This window comes from Myotis nattereri (assembly GCF_964212035.1).
Source record: "Myotis nattereri genome assembly, chromosome: 1".
In the NCBI taxonomy this organism is placed as follows: Eukaryota; Metazoa; Chordata; class Mammalia; order Chiroptera; family Vespertilionidae; genus Myotis; species Myotis nattereri.
In genome coordinates this window covers 13,237,871-13,256,523 of record NC_138075.1, presented here as the reverse complement: position 1 = coordinate 13,256,523, position 18,653 = coordinate 13,237,871, and the positions used below count along the sequence as shown (strand labels likewise).

At 42.0% G+C, this 18,653-nt stretch overlaps 1 protein-coding gene across 1 annotated transcript in view; it reads right to left on the bottom strand.

Annotated features, from left to right (window-relative positions):
- The window catches only part of GALC (galactosylceramidase), a gene marked incomplete at its 5' end in the record, with an annotated part of 42,531 nt that extends 24,641 nt beyond the window's left edge, over window positions 1-17,890 (bottom strand). Inside the window, 7 exons of the mRNA XM_081082466.1 lie at window positions 2,110-2,240; window positions 4,284-4,322; window positions 6,239-6,378; window positions 8,206-8,319; window positions 9,462-9,525; window positions 9,793-9,861; window positions 17,696-17,890. Coding sequence (XP_080938592.1) covers window positions 2,110-2,240; window positions 4,284-4,322; window positions 6,239-6,378; window positions 8,206-8,319; window positions 9,462-9,525; window positions 9,793-9,861; window positions 17,696-17,890 — 752 coding nt within the window. The remainder of the gene's footprint in view (window positions 1-2,109; window positions 2,241-4,283; window positions 4,323-6,238; window positions 6,379-8,205; window positions 8,320-9,461; window positions 9,526-9,792; window positions 9,862-17,695) is intronic.
- Window positions 17,891-18,653: the final 763 nt, after the last annotated feature.

The following is an 18,653-nucleotide window of genomic DNA, read 5'->3' as shown; positions in this document are numbered from 1 at the left end:
TATACTTTTTAGGCCAACAATTGATTACAAAAAAATTAATAACACAAGAAGATAATAAAGATTAGATTATCTCTTTGTAGATTGGTGTAGCAGCATTAATCATATTAAAAGAATGATTGTGAAGTCCTGTTTTAGTTTGCAGTTATTATCATCATTTAAGTTATGAATCTTTTAAGAGAAAGTCCTATTAGGGAATTCATTAGACCTAGTAAAGATGGATTAGGGCACATTATCAATTTGGCATTCCAGAACTTCATGAGAGATAAGTATTATATATTAGTATATATAATAGAGAACACACACAAAAAAACAGTTGAACAAAAATGAGGTTCCACCAAGACTTTGTTGAGTCACTGACATCAGTTGAAAATAGGCATCTATTCAGTATTATAAATATACACTACAGAGACCACACAAACAAGCTAGCACCTAAGGGGGTTAAGAAATTATTGCCACGTCACCATAATGCCCAACTCAGAAAATCTGGCTACTAATATTTGTAGTGATATTATATCCCAAAACTTTATTCCATGACATGATATTCAACCTCAATGCCTCAGCCAAAAGCCAAATGTATATTTCTTGTATCTCTGATTAAAATATACTTTATAAAAAATAGATCCTGGAAAAGAATATGCTATTACCTTCCCAATGATCTTTAGATGTTGGATTCTGAGTAAATTCTAATTCTAGTTTAGAATTCTAGTAAATTCTAATTTATAGTTTTCTCATTTTCTAATTTTTCTATAATGAGCATGCATTATTTTTATAAACTGAAAAAGTATCTCCTTTAAAATTATAGGAATAGGTGGTATATCCCTCATTCAGAAAACAATAGAGCTGTTACATTACACTTAAAACCTGCTCAGATTAAATGATCGGAGCACAGAAGGGCAGAACTAATAGTCTATCTGGGTCTCTTCCAATATCTGGATTCACTGCTAATTCAACAACATGTAAAGGTTCTTTGGGAATATAATTGTTTAAATGTATGTAAACAGACAAAATTTCTCTCATTTCACAGTATGATATGGCCATGGGTTCATCCTTATGGAGGCTGAATAATGGGAACATGGATATTCACGATATTATTCTGCCTACATTTGTGTACATTAAAAATTCTTTATTAAAAATGCCATTAGATCAAGCAGAGTCTTTACATTAAATAAAGAACAAATTACACACACACACACGTGTATTCTATTTTTTAAATATTTATGTACATTGTCATGATATTTAAAATTCACTTTTTTAAAAAAGTAGCTGAAAGTAGAATTGTCGGAAAGTGGTCAAAAGGTACAAAATTCCAGTTATAAGATCAATAGGTACTAGGGATGTAATGTACAATGTAATGACTAGTTAACACTGCTATACAATATATAGGAAAGCTGTGAAGAGAGTAAGATCCTAAAAGTTCTGATAATAAGAATTATTTTTCTTTTCTTTTTATTGTGTCTATATGAGATGATAGAGGTTAACTAAACCTATTGTGGTAAACACCTCATAACAGATGTAAATCAAACCGCCGTGCTATATAGCTAAAACTTATATAGTGATGTATGACAATTCTCAATCAAACTGAAAAAATAAAATAACAAAAAATAAAACAGGGAAAAAAAAAATACTGCTGGAACACAGTGAGGCCAGGGCCCAGAAAGAAGACTGAAAGGCAGGTGGGACTAAGGAGCAAGGTCAAAGCCATATGGCTAAGGAGACATGACAAAAGACATGGCCAGTGATCATGCCACAGTGTTCACGAGAGAACTCCACCCACAGGAAGTCTGATTTCACGACACTGCCTTTTATAACTTCTAAAATTTAAGTACGATTCTGCCCCAAATCTAAACAAACCCATGTTTTATTACTGCAAACATTAACCATTTTTAAAAATTACCAATTCCTTTTATTGTCATAGAAAAATCCCAAAATTCATACATTGCAAAGAAAAAGGAATGAAATACCAGTTATGCAGGCTTTCATTAAGTAATTAGAAAAAAGCTACTTTCTGAAAAATATAACCAAATGGAGAGGAAAACACAAAAAGAAAGGCACAGTTAATACTCAGAGCAAGCACTGGACCCTTAGTTTTCAAAGGAAGACATCCCTTACCCGATAACATCAATCACTTCCATGAGCTCCGCGTCCAGCAGCATAGAAGCAGAAATGGGCTCCCAGAGGTTGTCGCTCGCTATGATTTTCACTCGCTCGAGACCTTGATAGTTCAACATTCTTCTTAAAACCTTGTGTGGAGGATAAACAGGACATAGGAGAGGTTACAAAAGAGACTGCAGCTCTTGCGTTACGCCAAGGTAGCTAAAGTATCTTCCAAAATCAACATACTGGACCACAGTGTCAGTATTATTTTTCAGTAGAAATGTGGCTCCTATGGAAAATAAAAAAATAAACCTATGAAGTTAAAATGTTTTAGAGGGATTTTCCCTCTACCTTCAAAATTATGTTTAACCATAAAAAATTTGGGTGAGAGGGTGGAAAATTTTTTAAAAAACCATAATAGTACTCCCCAGAAATAACCACTATTGTTTTGGCATGCATTCTTAGGAAATTTCTCAGGCAGACACAAAATCAAATTGGGATCGCATTAAACATACCATTTGGTAAAATGCTTTAAACTGTAATTTTATTTTTAGTATTTTCCTGTGTCTCTAAATATTCTGCCATTACTGAAAATATTACAGCTCTCAAGATTTTGTACCGTACTAGAAATAGCCATAAGAAATACTCCCTTGCTGCCCGCAAGCCTTTCACATGTACAGAGAAAACAGGCAATAAAACCTACCTGTAAGGCTATCCACCCAGGAAAATCCTATATAATAAAAGCCTAATATGCTAAGTGTCCAGTCGTCCAGTCATCCGTTCAACCAATCAAAGCACAATATGCTAATGATATGCTAAGGCAGCTCATTCGTTCACTATGACAAGCACTGACCACCAGGGGGCAGATGCTCCTTCTGGTAGGTTAGCTGGCTGCTGGGGTCCAGCCGAACCGGACTGAGAAAGACAGGCCGGACACGCCCTTGAACCCTCCCACAGTCCCTCCTCAGCCCTGATCATGCACTGGTGGGGTCCTTCAGCATGGCCTGTGCCCTCTAGCAATCCAGGACCCTTCAGGGGATGTCGGAGAGCCGATTTCAGCCCAATCCCGCAGGCCAGGCGGAGGAATCCCACTGGTGCACGAATTCATGCACCGGGCGTCTAGTTAAAAATAACAATCTAAGTGTTAACAGGAAATAAATCAGCAAAGCACTGAGTGCCTACTCTGGTGTTCATAGGGTCTCGAGACTCACATGTCCCCTTCCCCCACCACCCTCAGACCCCAGATGGGATTTTCCAGGCACAACTTAAAAACCACATCACTGGCCAAAACCTGTTTGGCTCAGTGGATAGAGCGTCGGCCTGCGGACTGAAGGGTCCCAGGTTCGATTCCGGTCAGGGGCATGTGCCTGGGTTGCGGGCACATCCCCAGTGGGAGATGTGCAGGAGGCAGCTGATCGATGTTTATCTCTCATCGATGTTTCTAACTCTCTATCTCTCTCCCTTCCTCTCTGTAAAAAATCAATAAAATATATTTAAAAAAAAAAAAAAAAAAAAAACATCACTGAAAACCCAAGGTCAATCTCAAATACAATATAAATGGCAAAAGTAAAAGAAACAGTAGCCCTGCCATTGTTATATAAATGGCTTATTTGTGTTCTATTAATTTCTACTCTTAAAAACAAACCCAGACTATTTCCAGGGGCCATCTTACCATACTATATGGAACATATGCTCACAGGGCATATCAAACCTGAACACTTACATTCATCTGCCATTACTGAACTCTTTATACAGGCATTTTAATAAACAGGACACCGATTCCAATAACATCTTGCTACAAAATGGCAATTACAAACTACAAATTCTTATATCCTGAGATGTTTTGCTGCAGGTAAACTAAAGATTGAGAGAAATGGAAATGAAGTCTAAATTGTTTACAATAGCAGTTTTTCAAACCAAGGTAAGTTGAATTAGAATGCAATGGAATCAAAACAGACTCATAATAATAAAAAATACATATAAAGTAAAATTTGGGACTTACAGGAAATTATATATGCTTTCATCATGAATACAAATATTAAGATTTTGCTTAAATTTTGTGTCACAACTAGCAAAACAAATAACTGTGCTGTAAAAAAAATACAGTTTTTACTACTAATTTCCATAGAACCATAAAGGAATTATTCACTGGTAATTTAAAGATTAAAAGATTTTTAATTTGTACAGACCTTGATATAATTGATGTCAAATGACCTCTCATTCCAAATCTGCAAAACAAAAAGTCAAAAAGTCTGAAGTTTTTTAATGTCAGAAAATACACATAATAATTAAATGCCACTTCTCTCATCATCTTTCATATCACCTGAAAAGCCATTTTTTTCTTACTTTATAGAATGGCCTGATATAGAATTTATAGATATTTGTAAGACAATATAATTTTAAAATTAAAATACTATTTTCAAAAATAGTATTGTGGGTAATTTTAAAAAGCAATGTGGGTATTTTTAAAAACAGTGTATACCAGAGATTTCCAAGAAACAGAATATGCACTCAATCTTTCAACCAATATTGACAAATCGATGTGTGCCAGGACCTATGCTGGCACTGAGACCTAACAGACAGAGGGATTGCTGCAATGATTCCCACGAGTTTCCAACAAGGACAGCAGAAAGCCACGTAGTCACAGGTAAACCACACAGGAGTCATTTTCCCAGCACGCAGCAGGATCGCAACATTGTTTCAAATACAGAAGGTATACAAAGGCCAGAAACCTGCTTTCAGCAGGAGAGGCCTAAGAGCTAGAGCCTCAGAGCTAAAGCTGGCCCAGAATAAAAAAAAAAAAAAGGAGCGGTTGGGAGCTTCAGTCACCTGCCAGCCTGAAAACAGCCCTCAGCCCCTCACCCAGACTGGCCAGGCACCCCAGTGGGGACCCCCACCCTGATCCAGGACACCCTTCAGGGCAAACCAGCTGGCCCCCACCCGTGCACCAGGCCTCTATCCTATATAGTAAAAGGGTAATATGCCTCCCAGCACCAGGATCAGTGGAGCCAAGAGGCCTCCCGGCACTGTGATCAGCGTGACGGGGGCAGCGCCCAAATCCGCTGATCACCCTGCAGCTCTGTGACAGGCTGCGGTGCCCCAACCCCCTGATCCGCCCTGCTCTGTGTGTGACAGGGGGCGGTGCACCAACTCCCCTATCGGCCCTACTCTGTGAGTGACAGGGGGGAGCTCCCCAACCCCCTGATTGACCCTGCTCTGTGCGTGACAGGGTACGGAGCCCCAACCCCCCTGATGGGCCCTGCTCTGTGACAGGGGGCAGCGCCCCAACCCCCTGATTGGCCCTGCTCTGTGCGTGACAGGGGGTGGCGCCGCAACCTCCCCATCGACCCTGCCTTGTGTGTGACAGGGGGCGGTGCCCCAACCCCCCAATCAGCCCTACCCTGAGCGTGACTGAGGGTGGCATCGCAACCTCCTGATCCGCCCTGCTCTGTGCATGACAGGGGCGGCGCTCCAACTCCCCAATCAGCCCTGCTCTGAGCCCGACCAGGGGCTGCACCTAGGGATTGGGCCTGCCCTCTGCCACCCGGGAGCAGGCCAAACCAGCAGGTCGTTATCTCCCGAGGGGTCCCAGACTGTGAGAGGGCACAGGCCGTGCTGAGGGACCCCCCCCTCCTTCTCCCCGAGTGCACAAATTTTTGTGCACTGGGCCTCCAGTGGGTATATAATTACCTACATAATACCCTTAAGACCCACAAAACCTAAAATATTTACTCTTTGGTCCTTCAAGGAGTTTGCCACCCCCTGGTTTAGAACCACAGAAGACTTATAGAGCAAAATGAGATTAATCATTAAACAGCACAGTAAATATAATATTGTTATAAGAACTAGAGAGCTAGGAAAGGCTTTGAAGAGAGAGAACTTGAGCTGGGGTGGTACCAAAAACAAGCATTAAAAAATATATTTCAGCCCCACTGGTGTGGCTGAGTAGTTGAGTGTCAACTTATGAACCAGGAGGATATGGTTTGTTTGATTCCTGTTAGGGCACATGCCCGGATTGTGGGCTCAGTCCCTAGTAGGTGACATGCAGGAAGCAGACAATCAATGAGACAAAATGGTTAGTTAACAAAGTACCACTTTAAAAAATTACAAATAAATGTAAGCATGTTTTAAATCTATTACTAACCCCAATATAATCAATATCCAAGTCATGATAACGCTTGGCGCCCACAATCCAGGACACGATATAGTAGGCAGTCAGATGACGGTTTACATAAGGCCAGTCGAAACGTTTCCCCAGCCATCCAGGGAATGACCAAGGCAACCCTGCAGAGAGGGAGAGTGGGTGTAACAATGCCAGCACTATTAAAAACAGAGCAAAGGAAACCAAAAGGAATACTGTAATTCCTTACTGATCCCTGGAGTCAGATTCAATAACCCCAAATGGTCTTTTCAAGGGAAAGAAATTAAAAAAAAAAAAAAACAGCAACAAAAACAAACACCCCTCTCAAAGATACCAACAGAGAGAAATATAATGTACAATTTAACTTAACATCCCTAACACCTGCTATAGGGAATGTTCAATAACCCATTTCTGTTCTCTCAGGTCAAGTCAAACATAAGCCTTTTAGGACTCTTTAACTACTCCTATGAGGTAAGTACAATACAAACTCCTCATTCACTGATAAGGTTACTTAAAATATAAATTACGTAATCAAATTCAGCAAAACTAGTTTGCCCTGATATCAATATAAATGCCAATGACTCAATAGGGAAAATATAGCTTTGTGAAATGATGTAGATTAAATAATCCACATTGTTCCTATATGCTAATTATTTTATGTTAAAAAAATAAGAGTAGAATTTACAATTTTAAATCTTAACTATGTTACTGGTATATTAAAATAAACTCAACAGTTAAGTTCCCTAGCTGTTTATATGTTACCAATTTAGTTCACCACTGAAAAGTTCAAAATCAAAATGACAAAATGTTTATTTTTCTAAACTCAGGAGGAATGCCTAAGTGTATTTACATAAGAAATGTGACATTAAAATAGCAGAGCACTTTAAAACAATGAAGTGCCACATACATTCTACAGTGTCTCTGCTAGGATATGTTCAACAGCCAGATTTCCTGCATGTAAATGAGCAGTGACCTTGAAAGCAGCCCAGTGGCAAATAACACTGAAGTCAATGGTGCTTTTGACTGCCCCAAACATTTCTGGAATCTCTTACCAAAGCCCATTTACAAAGCACACACTGACCCCTCCATTTTTTCATTTAGAAAAACTTATATTTGTCCTTTAGATGTTTAAAGTGGTTTTTTAAATCAAGTCTATAAAATAGATCTCATTAATCTCCCTGAACTTAGTCCGAATGTGAAAGCCTGTTTCAAAAAATCAAGTTCATTTCAGATGATGAAAGAATGCCACCTCGGTGTACATTTGAAATATTTCACAAGTGTGGCCACTGCTACGGAGAACAGTGAAATGCATATAGTCCCATGTGGGAATCATCCAATCTTCCCTGCCACTAGATCCTAAGCTTACGGGGCAGGAGTTGGGGGCTGGATTGCTCGGTAACCCCAGTGCCTGGAACAGTGTCCACCACGCCACTGAGATTCAAAACAAACAATGAACCTTTTGTATGCACCACTTCTAGAAATGGGGTCTACGACTACATGTAATACACAATTTTGCAAAGAGCTGGAATATACTACTGCATGTAATACACAATTTTATAACAGCATTGCCCTTTGACAAATTTTGGTGAGAAATGTTGTTGCGGAAAGTAGTTTAGCTTAAAAAAATAAATTAAATAAAAAACCAGAATGGAATAGTTCCTGTATCTAATTTTGCCATTTACTAATTACCTGACCTTAAATCAGTGGCGTAACCTCTCTAAGCCTCTACTGCTTCTTCTATAAAATGTGGAAAATAATGCCTTACTCCAGAATTATTATAAAGATCAGAGGTAATATGTAAGGGCAAAGAAAGGATCGTGCCTGGCACATGCTTTGCTATGGGTAGCACACTGGTAGTATTAATGACATTATTAGTTCTTCAGTACTAATAGGGTCTTTACATACATGATTCAGATTTTAAAAGGTAAAGGAAAACAGACAGCAAAAGCATGGCAAACTTCACTCCCTACCCATGAGTGTGATATTAGAGTTCCGCTTCTTAGCTTCCTTCATTAACCACCACTCGTATCCTCGGAAGTAATTCTCATCTAATGCGTAGTGCATGTGGGAGGGCTCAGTGCCATCTGAGTGGGAGAGAGTAAAAGAGAGGCAATTCCGTTAATGGTGCATCGTCGGGCCACTCACCCCAACACACATACACATTTCACAGAAGTAGTATTCCAGTTCCAATCCTGAGATGGGGCAAGAATAATCTTATATAGCTTGTGGCTGGTTTCATCTTTTTTTCATTATCCTAAGCATCGTAAGCATCTTCAATAATAAAACCACAACTTTCTATTATAAGGAGTTTAAGGAAAGTGTTATTACCTCATATAATTGCAAATTCCTACAACTACATTCTGCTGGGCTTTTGGTGTCTTTGGGGTTTTCAAATTCCAACTTCAAGTTCACATCTCCTGAGCTTCCAGCTTCTCAATCCTGGTTGTGAATCCCAGGTCTCCTAAGGGCCAATTCTCACACTCCATTCCTTTCAACATAAATTAAACACTAATACCACCACATAGATATATCTGATTAACAAAAATTACTTCCAAATCTCTAACAGGAACTCGAGTGTACAGACAAGTCTAGAGTTCATTATAATGGAATCTGACCTAAATATATATAATAACTGTATGTATACATATATATACATATACACATATGTATATAATAATTGAGATAATTAAATTCCTTTTTCTTTACATTTTCTTCTTCCTGAACATTATTGGCCCATAATCTTTAAACTAACTACATGTACTACAGAAAGCCATCAAAACAGTCACAATGAAGTTTGCAGATTTGGTGGTTACAAAGAATTTTGTTTTGAAAAGAAAAAAAAAAGAGCTATGTATCTGATTACTTATATTTTTACCACCTATTTTATTTAAATCTAATAACACTTTATATTTTATATAATATTAAAAGCTTTTTTTTACTTTTCAATACAATTCCAAACTGACCCTATGCTGTATAATTAGCTCTTAAAAAACTGTAGGTTTACTATAAATTACTTCAACTAAATAAACAAGCTAAAGTCCAAATGCTGTTTTAGATGGGAAAAAATGCATATTTTGATACAATTTTTAAAAAATAAGTAGAGGGGGAAATGAGCAATCTACTAAGCAATAATCAACATCAACAAACATTGCTTTTATTTATATTCTGAAGTCACAGTCCATAAGTTTAAGTATAGATTCAAATGTTGGGCAGGGGATACTCCTACCTGTTGTCTGCCCATCACCACCTATTTCGACTTTTAGAATATGCAAAGAGGCACCGAAGTTTGGCTGGAGAAAGAAGTAATAGTATTAACCTGTGATTCATGGTATGAAGGACAAAACACCACTTCAAGACAATTACTAATTGCTGCCTTTGATTTTACAGATGAGAAAACCAAAACAAAACTTCAAATAAATGGCAACTTGTCCCAAAAGTAATTTGCCATTTAAAAAAACAACAACACTAGAACTGAGAAGGTGATAAAATCTATGGGTGAATTTCACCATTGTTTCTAAAATATCACAGCTACTATTAAATAATTAATTTTCCATTACCTTAAAGAGATAATCCAATATTTGAGAACGATAGGGCTCTGGGTAGTTTATTAGAAGCCGGGAGGTTGCCTAAAAAAAAAAAAAAAAAAAAAAGTTTCAAAAGTATGAATAAAACAAATCCAATCATGAATACTTTTTCATGGTGCTTTATGCACTGGTACAGGCAACCTAATTGCATCCAGATTCCATCATTTACAAGCTATGTGACCAAGGGCTAATGATTGTAAAGTGGGTTATCTTATTCAGTCAGCTGCTCTTAAAACTAAAATAAGATGTAAAGGACTAAGCACAACAGCTGGGATGTAGTAAGCTCTCAATAAATGATAGGCATTATGTACACAAATTTTTTAATAATACAGTCACTGTTCTCAAATAGCTTACAGACTGGCAGAGGCTCTGATATTAAGGCGCTCTGTGAGTAAACACTATACATGCTCACTAACCTCGCTCTGACCCAATGTAAATGGTGCTTCCTGTCCTGCATTGTGCCATTTGAATGGTGTGTTTTGCTGTTTGGGGGTTATTCTGTCCCCTCTGCTCTCCTATTTTTAAGACGGAAAGTGCCCACTTGAAACGAACACTACATCATTATATGATTGCAAGGCCATAGCCACACCCAATGCAAAAGGATTAGTCAAAGACAATAAATAGGCAGTTCAGGGCCTCTGCCCATTTTTTAATCGGATTGTTTGTTTGTTTGTTTGTTTGGTGCACGTTTTAAGAGGGAAGAGGGGAAAGGGATAAAGGGGGCCAAATATATGGTGAAGGACGGTGATTTGACTGTGTGGTGGATACAGTATAGGATACAGATCTTGTATCGTAGAAATGTACACTTGAACCCTACATGATCCTATTAACCAATGTCACACCAATACATTTAATTTTAAACAAAACACAATAGTCAGTTAAGGGTAGTATAGGCAAATGTGGAAACGCCCCATCAAGCAATATCAAATCACCAAGTTCCTCATCACAGCCCCTCAATAAGGCCTGGAGCTGTTTCCAACCAGCACCGGAAGGAGCCGCGGCACAGTAGCTGGCACATAGTCAGCTCGCAATAAATAGCAGGCATTGTATACCAAACTGGACCACCTTTCTCACTTACAGTCCTTAGCATGACTTCCTCCTCCCTAATCTATGAAATAGGATATTAGCCAAAATTAGTCATGTACCTGACGCCATCCGAGGTGCTTTACATATACCCTCACAATGCCCCTACCAATGCAGGTATCACTGTGTCCCAGAAAAGACACTGAGACGCAGGGAGGTGAAATGACCTTCCCAAGGCTATCCAGTAGGTAGCAGGGCCCAGAGTGGACCCCTGACAATCTGCTCTAAGTCCACACTCTTAACTATCACACTGCCTTCCCTCTCGGAGATGAAGATAAATGAGAACATTCCGAACACTTACTGCCACAGACTGTGCTAGGTCCTCGGGACTCCACAAAGAAGTTTAGAATGGTGTGCAAATATTTGTGTTGCAACCATTTTCATTTAATCAGCTTCTAAGATGAGTAATGTGCTATACACAGAGACACTATCAAAACAAAATAGATAAAATCCACCCACTCTGAGTTATGAAACAATTCTCCTTTTAATAATTTTAAAATGAGTTAAACATAGTCAAAGACTTCCATTTTCAGCAAGTTTAAACACTGGATTTAATACCAAAAGTACAAATATCAGGACATATGGGTCCTCATTTTATGAAATACTAGCTATTCTAGGTTTAAAGCACAAAATAAGGAAAAGGGTAGTAGTAATGAACAAATCAATTAGTCCATTAGTCCACAGTTACTTTGAAATATGAGCCAGTACCTATAAGAGACGTTGCAACATAAGGAAATAGCGTAAAAATCAAGAAGAATCGGTTGGGTAGGGAAAAGCAATTTTTTCTACAGCAGAAGGTCAAACCTGTGATCAGGCTGCAGACAAAGTCATCCACCTTGGTATAGGCCCTAACAATGGGCTGTCATTTTTGTAACACAAGTGCCTGACTTCAGCTTGGCTTGCCAGACAGCCACTTTTCAATAATTATGTTGTATGGTATGTGTCCTCTTAAAAATACTAACCCAAATCTTTCTGGTAACTTGAAACCTTAGAGTTTTGCTACATGAATGTTAAATGATAGAAATTCATTGAATACATAGATCATTGCCAAATTTACAGAACCCTGAAGTAAAATGGAATTCATAAAACTGCTAATAAAAGATCAACAAGAAGAGCATGGCCCCAACTGGCTTGGCACAGTGGATAGAGCATCAGCCTGCGGACTGAAGGGTCCCAGGTTCGATTCCAGTCAAGGGCATGTACCTTCGTTGTGGGCACATCCCCAGTAGAGGGTATGCAGGAGACAGCTAATCGATGTTTCTCTCTCATTGATGTTTCTAACTCTCTATCCCTCTCCCTTCCTCTCTGTAAAAAAAAATCAATAAAATATATTAAAAAAAAAAAAGAAGAAGAAGTGCATGGAACTAAATGAACTAACGAGGATGACTGCAATTTTTCTAACTTTTTATTTGAAACATTGTTGGCCCTTTAATGTTATATTTTTCCAGATTTAAGGAAACCTTTTTCTCTTAAGCTATCTATGACTTACAGCAATTTGATAGAATATATCTCTGTGAACAAAGATGAAACAATTTTTCTCCCTACTTGATCCCTCCAGAATTCAGAAACTTGGTATTCTTATTTTCTTGGCAATAAAGTTATTTGCATAAATTCAATCAGAATCTGTCCTCCTCATAACAGGACACAACTGGAAACACTGGTTATATTACCAAGGCTTTGACTAGAATGACAAATTTGAGAAAGATATAACCAGACAGATTTAAGGAATTAAGGTTAAACTTGTAGTGTTGTATCGCAAATCAGAGAGCTGGACAAGACGCCAAATAAGCCAATTAGTTAGGAGTCATCTTCACTGTGCACAGATTCAGAGCAGATTACCTCTGTCAAATTCTGAACCCCACATACAGGAGGTCTCTTGTATTTATACTCTTTGAGCCTCTTTGTTTGCAGATATTACAAAGGGCTCTATGTGGGTTATTGTTACAGACAGTTGTAACCTTGAATATATATCCTATCTAATCAAACACCGCAATATCTATACAGACAACTTGTAACTTTGAATACATATTATATCTAATCAAACACCTGTAACCTTGGATGAACAAACACTTGGCAAAATATGTAAATTAATATAATGTATCAGCCCCTTTCGATGGCTAGCTTGCACGGTCAGACAATTAAGTTTATCTTTCCTATTCAAGCAAAAAACAAAGTTATTTTACAGTCTAAAAATAACAGAGTTGACCCACGGAATAAGAGACTGTCTAAGAATAACAGAGTAACTCAAACAGCAGTTTCAAACAGCAGTTTTTCCAAAGGGGGGTTACTATGCTTCATAATGTTTCAAATTTTTCACCCAGCCTTCTGGTTTGAATCACTGAGAATTAAAACTGCCCTTTTCCTGAAGCCATGCAAGCTAAAGTAGGACAACTTGATATAGACTTCAGAGAAATCACCACTACTGCATTTTGTGCCTGTTATATCTTGTGAGCCATTAAGAACCGTCACCAGAGACATTCAAACTGTGAACTAGTGCCGGGAGCCGGTCCATGCTTGCTGTTTCAAGGGACCTGGCGTTTATGGCATATTGTTCTTAATATGTTTGCTCACCTTCTTGGCACTATGTGTTTTAACCAAGGTCTCTGAGAAAGGTTGTTTCCCCAGGTAAGGATTTTCCCCTGAAGTTAGGGAGGGAAGAAAACCTCTTAACTAAGTGCCAGGTGGGTAATTAATCACTTTAACTACGAACAATCATGCTTAAGCTACATAATCTTTACTCCCTGGAATGGAGATAAGAAACGCCCTAACCTTTGTAATAGAGATTGATAGGATTGAATCAACTGGTATAAATACAGAGGTAACAAGACAGCAAGAGACAGAGAGAGAGACAGAACCTAGGCACAGAACCTACACAGAACGTTCTCTAGAGACAGAAGAACTTCGCTGGAGAGAACATGGCAAAAGATCCTGGACAGAAACTGGCCTCAGAACCTAGAGACAGAACCTAGCGAGAGAACATGGCAAAAGATCCTGGACTGAACCTGACTACAGAAGTTGGCAAGAGAACCTGACTAGAACCTGGTGACTGAACCTGGCTGGAGAACCTGGGCAGAACCTGGCTGGAGAACCTAACGAGGGAACTTGGCTACAGAACCTGGCTGGAGAACCTAGCAAGACAACATGGACACAGAACCTGGCTGGAGATCCTTACCAGAACTTCGCTGGAGATCCAGACCAGAACTTGGCTGGAGATCCTGGCTAGGCTGCTGATCAACTGAACACTGTCTCCGTGTCATTCCTTCTTCACCAACTCCGTCCACACCTTTGGGGACCCCTGGACTCGCTGGGGCTGGACCCCGGCAAACTAGGAAATCTGTCCGATTGCCACTGCCTGCCCTTCCTCCATGTGAAGACGTTTCGAGCCTGATGTCTAGAAAACATCTCAACCACCCTCAGGACTCAGGCTGGGTTTATAGTAGGTTCCAACCATTAAACATTGTTTTTCTTTTGTTCCCATAGAAATGCCTCTTATTAAATAACCTGATGCAAATACTTACCAGAGGTCCTCAAACTTTTTAAACAGGGGGCCAGTTCACTGTCCCTCAGACATTCCACACATGCGCACTGCGGGCCCGGAACGAGTGGGCTGCTAAGCAGGACAGGCAGCGGTGGCAAAAACACCCGGCGGGCCGGATAAATGTTTTTGGCGGGCCGTAGTTTGAGGACCCCTGACTTAGACCATGTAGGCCTACCTTTGGGAGCCCATCTGCATCACCACTTCCTGAAATGAGACACAACCCTTAAACTGAACTGACCTATTCTCAGGACTGAGAGACTGGTTTGATGAGATATGGAGCAATCTACCAACTCAGGAAAGGTTCATACCCACTTACACCAGATGGCCCAAGACGTTAAAATATTTCACAATATGACCAAATCCACTGAATAGATTTCTAGGGCCCCTAGATCCTTGACCTGGTTTCATGGCAGGACCCTTTAAGCTTGGAACAATGGCCATGGACTAGATTTTAGACTACTGCCTGTATAATTAGTATAGGAGTGCTGCTATATCCTATTTAGACAGGCACTTTCTGGGTTACAACGTATCCTACCCCTGACTTTCAGCATATCAGCTACCCAGGCAGTTAATGTCCTCATCATTGACGCTGATGCCTCAGCATCAACGATGGATTGTCTAGTAAGCCCTGAGAGTTGGTTTCTTCTTTTTGGTAATGCAAGCGCCTGACATAAGCTTTGATTACTGAGGCACGCGTTTCAAAGATGGCTATCTCAAATAAGCACATTGCCAGCCACACAACTAGATAAAGAGCCCGGTTGGGATGGGACTTTTAAGTTTAAATTCACCAACAGAATGAGTCTGCAAAACACTAGGACCCCACCTTCCACCCCAATAAAAGCAGCCCCCCCCCCCATGCCCACATCCCCCCTCTCTCTTCCTCTCCTTCCAACTCTCTGTGTGGTCCCAAGTATTCAATGAGACGTGGAGCAATCAACCTGTGCTTTCCAGGACTTGTGAGTGCATTGCAATCATAAGAACCGGTCCAGCCACAACACTGGTTATCAACAGGCTGAAACCAACATAAAACGCCCACCCAGCAAACAAGCACTCAAGGCAAGTCCTGCATTGCATTTGAGGGTGCAAGTTCCATCTAATTCAACCCGACAAACAACCCATACAAGAATTCAGCCTTAACATTTTCAAATAAAATTGGCTTCAGCTGTGATCGGGGTTACACAAAAGAAAATCCCTCTGACCCAAAGGTCCACCACCATAAACCCTACAGACTCAAAGGTTCCCAAGGATCAAATCAAGGCAAGACAATGGTTACAAAGAACATGGGACAAAATTAAGTAAAAGTGGTCTGGAGGCAAGAACAAAGATGCTACTGAAGCAAATTCCCACAGCTGGAGGTCACCTGATAGCGTGACTGGGGGTTAAGGAAGTTGTCAGCTGTGCCCACACAGTTCTGCACAAAGCTGGAGTGGCCTTCAAGTCTCCCTCACATAAATCTTACGGAATGCCCAGAAAACTCCTGCTCATCCCAACTGTACCAGCCAACAGAGGACGAAGGAGACATGCCATTAAATGCCACTGGCATCCTGAGTAGGATCCCGGAAGAGAAAAAAGAGCATTAGGTACAACTAAGGAAACATGAAGGGAAATACGGACTTTCATTAATATTGGTTGCAATGAATGTACCATACTAATGTGGGATGCTGCTAACAGGAGCGACTGCTGCACGGTATATGAGAATTCTGTATTGTCTTGGCAACTTTTCTGCCCACCTAAAACTTTTAAAATTAAAAGTTTATTATTTTAAATCCATACCTTACTCCAGAGATCCCTGAATTGAGAGAAATTGAGAGAAAGATAGATAGATGATAGATAGATAGATAGATAGATAGACAAACAGACAGATAGATAAATGTCTCTCAATACTTAGCAAGAGAATCAATTGATGTGTTTGTTGAAATGCAGATTCCTAGCCCTACTCCAGAGGACAGTCAGAATGGGGGGCGGGAGTGGCCAGCATCTGCAGTTCAACAAGCACCAGGTGCTACTATGCACCCCAAGGATGGCCAGCCACTGTCTCAGCTGTTGACCCAATGCTTCCCCCTCCTCACACACAAAAATGAGGTACAGGGGCACTGACCTTTCTAGTGGGCAACTCCCCCCTGCGGGGCTTGACCATCTGTAGGCAACACAGCCCCCCAACAATAAACAATCCTAGACTACTAGTATAGCCTGCCATTCTACGTCACTTTTTAAATTACATTGTATTTTTATTGTTGACATTATTACAGATGCCCCCTATCCCACCCCAGCCCCCGCCTTTGCCCCCATTTAAAAAATGCCCAGATCGTTTCAGGCCTCTTAACTTACTAAAGAGGCCTGGAGGCACCTGTCCTGCCTCCAACAAAAACCTATTTGGACTTAGAGATAGAGGGATGGTTGCCAGAGGGGAGGGGTGTTGGAGAGCGAGCGGGATGAAAAAAGGTGATGGGGTTAACAATACTAACTAGAAATTTAAAAATAGGCATGGAGTGCAAGGGAAGGCATAGGGAATATAGTCAGCAACCTATAATAATCTATAATAATAAAAGCGTACTATGCTAATTAGACCGGATAGCCTGTAATAACTATCCATGGTGCAGGGTGGGCGCTTGGATTATCAGCGGGAACGCTTTGTAAACAATACGAAGGTCTACCCGCTGTGCTCTACGCCTGAAACTAACGCAAAACAGTGTTGAGTGCAAACTGTAATAGAAAAATAAAATAATTCAAAATAAAATAAAAACACCTGCTGGGCACTGGCCCCTCGGAAAGAATCCATCTGCAGCCGCCCAGGCCTTCGGTCCGACCCACCTCCCAGGACTGGAGGAGGGAAGCCAGAGACTCCCTGGGGCGCCCTCCTCCCCAGACAGAGGCCCGGCTCCCGGACTTTCTGCAGCAGCGACACCCCCCCCCCGCCCCCCGCCTCGCCCCCGGCCCGCCCGGCGCCCACGGGAGGGTTCGAGGCCCAGCCCTGGCTCTACCTACACCTGCCACCATTTATTCCGTGGCCCTCGGGACGCCCATCCATTCCACCCAACTGCCTCTACCGGCTCAGCCCAGACGGGCAGGCGCGACCCTGGGGGCGCGGGCACCGCCGAGCCAGGGGCGCCCGCCCCGCAGCGCATCCCAACGCGGGACGGCGCCGCGGGGGCTTGTGGGGCGGGACGGGACGGGGCGGGACCCGGCGCCACCTCGCCGCCCCCCGCCACCTCGCGCACCCCCTCCCACCACGCCAGCCCGTCGCCGGCCGCTTACCCCGCCGCCGCTGATCGCGCCGATGCCATCGAACTCCCGGCCCAGCCCGTCGGAGTCGTCGAGCACGTACGCGCCGCCGAACGCCAGGAGAGCGCACAGCAGCAGGGGCAGGGCGGCCCGGCTCGCCGAACCCGCGGCGGCCGTCATGGCTTTTACTCGGCGTTGCCGGGAAGCCTGGAGTAGGCTCTCAGCCATTGTGTGGGTCACAAGACTCCGGCGCCCGGGGAGGCGGGTCCGGTCGCCGCCATCATGGAAAAGGGCAGGAGGCTCCTGACGCCTGCGCCGCCATCTTGGATGAGGGCAACAGCTGCCGTCCTGTCTCGGGAGAGCTGAGCAGCCTTTTATGCTCGGGCCTGCACGTGTGCTGCCTGCACGTGTGCCCCCCTCGATGCTTCTCCTCCATCCCCTGCTTGAGCACCTTAGCGAAAGGCAGTTTGGCCGAGGCAACTGGGTAGTGAAGGCCCTACCATGCCCTCCCCGAGCATCTCGGGGCGCATCTACCACGTGCCAGCCAATGGCTGCCCCTAAGGTAGCCCCAGCTCCGCAGCCCCAGTTCAGCAGCCACGTAGCTCCCAGAGCCTGTTTTTTCTCAGGAAAAATGACACAGCAAGAGCAGCCGCACGGGGCATGCATGCAATACAAACAAGTAAGGCGATGGGCACCCAGGCCGTTTTAGCCGAATGGGTCGCACACTTGGCAAACAGGTGGCAAGGTTCTCCATTCTGGTAACTGTGTATTTAGCTTTCAGCTTCATAGAGGACCTTCCACTGCCAGTTGAAATGGTTCCAGGCAGATAACCCTCATTTGGAAGGGAAGTTGTGAATTGTCCTGGGATGTCTGCCACATCCAATATTGGTCTGAGATGTCTGATTCCCTTGGCATTGGAGCAAATGGAAGAGACTCTGAGAGGCTGCAGGAGGAAAGAAAAGCTGTACTTGCTCTGTTTCACTTCGTAAAT